Source organism: Mus caroli, chromosome 2 (genome assembly GCF_900094665.2).
Source record: "Mus caroli chromosome 2, CAROLI_EIJ_v1.1, whole genome shotgun sequence".
NCBI lineage: Eukaryota > Metazoa > Chordata > Mammalia > Rodentia > Muridae > Mus > Mus caroli.
Window position 1 is genome coordinate 113,999,929 of NC_034571.1, and position 7,376 is coordinate 114,007,304.

The window sequence follows — 7,376 nt, forward strand, 5'->3', positions numbered from 1 at the left end:
AGGAGAGGAGAGGAGAGGAGAGGAGAGGAGAGGAAAGGAAAGGAAAGGAAAGGAAAGGAAAGGAAAGGAAAGGAAAGGAAAGGAAAGGAAAGGAAAGGAGGCAAAGAGAAGAGCGGCTGATATGAAGGCCAAGTTTTCAGATGGGAATGGGGTCACGGAAACTGTTGTCAAACTGACATAGTCTGTACTAGGGATGGAAAAAGCAGGCAGTCCCTACTACCTGGGAGGTTTCCAACAGGCCTTGCCAATGAAATTAGATAAAAAGGAAGCTGTAGCACTTGGCCGGTCCATTGGTCACCTTCCTATAGCATTGTCAACATTGTGTGCATTGCCTTTATTATCAGGTCACAAAAGACGTCATTAAGGAATTTGCAGATGATGGTGTCAAGTACCTGGAGCTGAGGAGCACTCCCAGAGAAGAAAATGCTACTGGTAACATTTAACTAGTCCTGAGTGAATGTCCTTGTTCTGTTTACATGTGTCCTGATCATACAAGGTTCCTATTTGTTTCCATTACTCAACAACAAATGTCTTACAGTGTACATTAGTGGTGCTTCAAATGGCTTCTTAAAAGTTTATGTGGAGCTGAGTTTCAAGCCTAGTGCCTCACACACTGTAGGCCAGTGACCTACTTCTGAGTCACAGTCATGTGCAACATTCATAAGTTACTCTTGAAGAAGTATGAAACCTACTTGGGAAATAGCCCCTTCCTTGTTTAGGTTTTCCCCAAGAAAAGGACACAGCATATATGGCTCAGTTGGAAAAGTACTTACTTTACAAGCATGAGGACCTGAATTCAAGACCCAGAACCTGTGTAAAAAGGCGGGGCTTAGTGCTCTTGCAACCTCAGCACTAGGAAAATGGAGACAGGCAGATTCCTGGGGCTTGATGGCCAGCCAGTCATCAGCTCAGCCCTCTGCCAGTGAGAGTCTGTCTCAGAAGGCAAGGTGCCCGGGCAGTGGTGGCGCACACCTTTAATTCCAGCAGTTGGGAGGCAGAGGCAGGCAGATTTCTGAGTTTGAGGCCAGCCTGCTCTACAGAGTGAGTTCCAGGACAGCCAGGGCTATACAGAGAAACCCTGTCTTGAAACACTGCCTCCCCTGCAAAAAAGGCAAGGTGAATGGCACCAGAGGAAGACCATCAATTAGATTAATTTAATCTAAACTATTTAATCAGCCTCAGAACAATTACTGGGCAAATTACCCCTAATCTATATTTTATATGCCAGACTAACTAATATCCAGCCGCATTCCCCGAGTACTTGCTGCTTGAGTCTTGCCTGGGTTCTTTCTGCTCCAGCAATCTGTCCTTAGGGGGCATTTCACACAGCATGGACTCCTAGCCCATCGAGTCTAATGGAGACCACTTGCTCTCTTTTTCACTCTTCTTCCTTCCTTGTGGTCCCTACCTGTGACTCCCAGCCTGGCAACCAAAATCCCACCTACCTCTATTCTCCCCAGTAATTTGCTGTAGCTTCCCTTATTTAACCAGCCAGAGTGGATAGGTGAGCAAAGATCTTACATTGTTTGACACATGTGAGAATCTGTTCATTGGGACTGTGACCAGATCTTGGGGCCAGTGCTTAGTATTTGAATACATAACAGCACCAAACGAACCCACAACAGGTTGTTCTCTGGCCTCCACACAGATTTGCATATACACACAAACACCTACTGACTGTTTAGGCACATACACACATAGACACAAAGGATATTGCCTTTGCGTTGTCTCCAGCAAAGGCTGTTCTTGTTCCTGCCTTGTGAATAATGTCACTGAGTGGCAGTCACTGGAAAGGCTGATACTCAGAGACTCTTTAGGGACTGGGAATATTAGGTTAGGAGCAAGCCAAACCCTCTGGGGACAGAGTTGAACTGGGCATGGTTTGTAGGAACTTCATAGAACTTTCAGGAGCGCTTTATCAGGCTAGGCATGGAGCCTCCCACCCGTGATGTTTAAAATCAGAGAATGTTGCTTATCCGCCCTGGGGCTGGGCAGCTTGCTGATTGTTGTTCTGTGTTTTTCATCCAGGCGGTTAGCCACCTGGTGTAGGTGCTAAGAACCAAACTGGCCCTTAAGTCCAGATAGGCTCTTAAATCCTGAGCCGTTGCGCCCCCCCCCCCCGAGGAGAAATGCTTTAGTATAGTATTCTTTGTCTGTAACCCTGTAGACTGACCCTAAAACATCATGTTTGCTAGGCAAATGCTCTGCCACTGAGTCACAGTCGTATTCCCTAAAAGATGTGGCCCAGGCTGGGTTCAAACTTGAGATCTTTCAGCTTCTACCTCTTCAGAGTAACCCACCGTTACGTGATATCACAACAGTTAATGATAACTGTATTTCAGTCACATTGAAGAAAAACCAAAATCAACTTTAGGGATAATAAGTGCTTTATAAAAATGTTCATAAGCAAACATAAAAGTAATGAAAGACAGAAAATGAAAAAAATACCAAATGACAGGCAATACAATCCCATGGGGAAATTAACCTTGGGGGAGGGGCTCCATGGGGGAGGGGCTCTATGGGGGGAGCTGGCAGCATTTGGGATGGCAAGAAAGAGTGAGAGAAAGAAGAAAGAAAACTAATCTTTGTCCTCTGACCTTCACATGTGTGCTATAACATGTTTCTTATATAATAGTACTTTTTTAACTTAAAAATAAGTAATTAATATCTAATAAAAAATTTTAAAAATAAGTAATTAAGAGTCAGCATGGTGGTACTACCTTAATCTTGGCATTTGGAAGACCGAGGCAGGAAGACCTTTATTTTAGAGACCAGCCTGGTCTACAAAGACCATTTCAAAAAACCAAATAAATAAAAAGATGTTTTTACTTAACAGGATTTTTTTTTTCTAGCTTAGAGAAGAGAAAAAAAATCCCTCTTGCAGTGAACCAGTTTGGTTCTCAGCACCCATATGAGATGGCTAACTCTAGGTCCAGGCCTCTTCTGGCCTCTCTGGATACTCATACACACCTGTGCATATGCACATTCACCAAGATAAAATCCTTTTAAATGTTTCTCTAAAGGCCATGCTCATTGCTCTCTAGCCAGGCCCTAGCATGGCATACAGTGATATTCACTCAGTGATGCTGTTGGAAGGATTAATCGGTGATAATGTCTTTACATGTGTTCCTCTGTGTTCTTTCAAGGAATGACCAGGAAGACTTACGTGGAATCCGTCCTTGAAGGCATAAAACAATGCAAACAGGAAAACTTAGATATTGATGTTAGGTAAGATGATGTTATATCAGTAACAGTTACCCTTTTAAAAAACAGAATGTGATATCTTATAAAGGTAAGATGAATTTTTTTAAATCAACTATTATCTGATTTTTACCTACAATACAAATAAATAGACTCAAGGACCCCGTTGCTTTAGATGAGAACACAATACTGAATTTAGTCATCTGGCAGTCAAATTCTAGTATTTTTGCTCAAGTTGAGTATGGCTTCTCACTGCTGTTAAGCTGAAGTGGGCTTTTTAGAGCTACCTGCATAGACCCAGATGATCTGGCTGCCTTTCTTCAAACACTGCCTAACCCACTCACTCCTCTTAGTCCATATTAGCTTACTCCCTCTCCTATAGCTAAAACTATCCATCTCAGTGCCTTGCACTTACAGGCACTTATGCCTTCCACCAGGTCCTTGCATAGCTCAATTTGGCTGTTATTTCCTCAAGGAGGCCATCTTGACCAATCTATCCAGCATGCTTCTGGCCCCTAAATCCCCTTCTCACCCATGGTCCTCTATGGCATTAATTTGTATTGTTGTGAAGTACACACACCCTTTGACTGGAGTGGAAGTTCAGAGAAGTGACCCCTTGTTGTTGATTCACTACTATATCTCCAGTTCTTTGAACAAAGTCAGCCTTCTGATGGTGTTTCTGTCTTTTGAGACAGGGTCAAGTAACCCAGATGGGCCTGGAACTTGCTATATAGACAAGGTTGTCCTTGAACTCCTGATCCTCCTGCCTTTACCTCCCACGTGCTGAGATTGTGGCATGTGCCATGGTGCTTCATCACCTATTTATTCTTGCCAAAAACTAAATCTGATATAATTAAGCTTCGAGAATCAGTCCAATTATTTCTTTATAAAAAATACAAGAGGGCATTTTAAAATAGGGATGCAACAAATCCAGACTGAGCAGCTTTGTAGGAGAAAGAACCTTATTTTTTTTTTAAACAAATAAACTACAAGAAAAGGGTTATGATAGAAATGAGAACGGAAAAGAACTAGCTAGATTAAAAGAGACTTAAGGGGGTGGTGAGATGGCTCAGTTGGTAAAGGACTTGCCTAGCAAATGTGAACATGAGTTCAAATCCCTCAAACCCCCATGTTGTAAGAAAGCCAGATGCCCATGCTGTAATCCCAGAGATGGTGAGCTAGGAGTTGGAGACAGGCTGCTTCCTGGAAGTTCACAGGCCAGCTAATGTGGCCTCCCTGAGGAAGTTCCAGGCAATAAGACTCTTTCATAGACAAAAGGTCCTTGAGAACCCACATCCAGTTGTCTTCTGACTTTCACAAGCTAAAAATGCACACCATACCTGTACTTGCTTTCTTACAAATGAGCATGTGCACACCCATGCATAAAATATACGTTAAAAAAGATATGAGATACAATGACTAACAAAAAGTACAGACTTCATTTAGATCCTGATTAAAACTAAAGCTAAAATAAAAAATATACACATACATACAACCAAAGATATGAAAAAAAAGTGAGATAATTAGAAATTTGAAGACTGGATACCAGTACTCCTTAGGCATTCATGTCTTGTTCCGTATAGCAGACTACAATGTCATATTTAGACTCACTACTTTATATAGTAAGCCATATCCAAGTAGCCAGCCATTCTTTCCTGGCAACATTCAGGAGTGTCTTTTTATATGTATTACTAGTTTTTCAAATGTAGGTTTTATGTTGTTTTGTTTTGCTTTGCTTTGCTTTGCTTTGCTTTGCTTTGCTTTGCTTTGCTTTGCTTTGCTTTGCTTTGCTTTGCTTTGCTTTGCTTTGCTTTAGATAGGGTCTAAACATGGTGTAATGTGGCCCAGGCTGGCCTCAAACTCCACCCATTCATTCTCTGATAATTTTGTGGTTCTGAGTTGTCCTTACTCCGGGTGGCTTTGTGCTAAGTAACTCAGTGAAGCAGCTGAGTAAGCAGAAGGCATATGATTAAAGGTAGCCTTTCTGGGATCAGTTGGTTTGAAATTGCTAGAGGTTTTCGTTTTGGTTTGGGTTTTCTGAGACTTTTCTCCTGCATCCCAGAATGGCCTTGAACTCACATTGTAGCCCAGGATGGTCTTCCTGCCTCACCTTCCAGGTTCTTTGATTATAGGCACACATGCACCTATGCCTGGCTTCATCTGTGACTTTATCATATCTTTCTGCCAAGTTAGTAACAACTGTATTTTTCTTATATTAAAGGTATTTGATGGCAATTGACAGAAGAGGTGGCCCGACAATAGCCAGGGAGACTGTCGAACTTGCTAAAGAGTTCTTCCTCTCTACTGAGAATACAGTTCTTGGCCTTGACCTCAGTGGAGATCCAACTGTAAGTACTACATTTTCTCTCCTACTGGCAGAATCAGTCAGTGGGGTGAGGGTCAGTTTGGAGCTTCATATCATGCATTTGTGTCCAGCAGACACCAAATGAAGCCCTGTTCTGCTCTAGATCACCAGAATACATAGCATGGCTCTTCTTAAGGGGTTTTAAAAGAAATACCATAAAAACAGGTCATAGCTGTTACTGGATATGACCAATCTCCATTTTTCTAAAGACAACTTACAACTAGTAACAGTCTTTGTGTGTACGTTAATTGCATTATGTGTGTTGAATAGAGAAAGGTGCTGAGTGTAATTATGCCATAAACCCCCTAGAAAGAAAGCTTTCATGAGCTTCCTGAGTGAAAGATTCAAACAAAAATCCTGATACTTGGGGCCAGATAGTTCTTTGTTGTGAGCTGTTTCTGATGTTTGTCTGTTTTTGTGATTTACATGTATGGTGTTGTTTGTTTGTTGTTGTTTTTTTTTTAATTATGAAAGCTTTCTAAACCAAGTGAGTTCTCCACAATACTAAACAACTATGTGTCTTTCAGAAATAAAAATTTTGGCCTGTCATATCCAACTTAGGTATTGAGCTTAGCTCACTGGTACTGGACTTAAGATTCAAGGTCAGGGATATCGTTTTCATGGTATATTCCCTAAAGTGTCCAACACATAGCTCTCCATAAGCCAGAGGTTCAGAAGAAACCAATGTGCCATCGTTTTGCCCCTTTATTGGGGTAGAACCCCAGATGCCTTAGTGTGCTCAGACTTCTCATGCACCCTCATTTTATCTTCAAGATAGGACAAGCTAAAGACTTCTTGGAGCCTCTTTTAGAAGCTAAAAAAGCAGGTCTGAAGTTGGCATTGCATCTTGCAGAGGTAAGTACTGTTATAGAGTGGAGAGGGCAGATTATAATTTAAAAAGAAGAGTTGTCTGTAAGTAACTAGAAATAAGCCTATCTTGGGGAAAACATTTTTTCCTTTTCTTTTTATGAGGTGTGGTCTCATGTAATCCAGAATGGCCTAGAATTCACTTGGCAGCCAAGAATCACCTTGAACTTCTGATCCTTCTGCCTCCACCTCCCAAGTGCAAGGGTTTCTGGCATGTGTCACAATTCTCTTTAGAAGGGGGAGTTAGAAGTATTTTTAAATGATAATTAAAACATTAAGGCATGGTTTGCTTTAATTACTGTTTCTAAGTTTTCTCATTATTTCGTAACCAGTTATCCCCAGCCTGTGCTTCGGATCAGAACCTGCTTGGGATCTTAGTTTCTTATTTGCTGCATTGAGTAGAAAATAGTTCATTTTAAAATGTTCTGGCTAGCTGGACAGTGGTGGCCTTTAATCTCTGCACTCAGGAGGCAGAGGCAGGCGGATCTTTGAGTTCAAGGCCAGCCTAATCTACAGAGTAAGTTCCAGGGCTCCTATAGCCCTGTCTTGAACCCTCCCTACCCCACTCCCACCCCCAAAAGAGAAAAAAATGTTCTTGTTATTTGCTTTCTAATCCATCTAGGAGAAAATGAGCCTAGTTAGACATTTCCAGATTGTAGTGTGTCCATGTCAGTATACCTTGTCAATATACAGCATGAGCACACAAGCGCTGAGAAAAGTGTGAGGCTCGAGAAGTTAGAGTTCCCCTACCTCCACCATCCCAGACTGTGAGGTGTTTTTAAAAACATTTTTTTTTTTGACTAAAAGTTTTATATGCCTGAAGAAATTTCAAGTATAAGGAATTACAGCACCAAAAGAAAAGGATGTAAAATCCTTCCAAGAGGTGGCATTAAATTTAGTGAATGTGCCGGGCGTGGTGGCGCACGCCTTTAATCCCAGCACT

The 7,376-nt window shown here is 41.7% G+C and overlaps 1 protein-coding gene across 6 annotated transcripts in view; it reads left to right on the forward strand.

Annotated features, from left to right (window-relative positions):
* Adal (adenosine deaminase like) overlaps nt 1-7,376 on the forward strand; it is an 18,452-nt gene that overhangs the window by 6,274 nt on the left and 4,802 nt on the right. For all 6 annotated transcript variants that reach the window (XM_029474485.1, XM_021156730.2, XM_021156727.2 and 3 more), the window contains exons 5-8: nt 345-432; nt 3,147-3,228; nt 5,423-5,549; nt 6,341-6,421. In XM_029474485.1, coding sequence (XP_029330345.1) covers nt 345-432; nt 3,147-3,228; nt 5,423-5,549; nt 6,341-6,421 — 378 coding nt within the window. The remainder of the gene's footprint in view (nt 1-344; nt 433-3,146; nt 3,229-5,422; nt 5,550-6,340; nt 6,422-7,376) is intronic.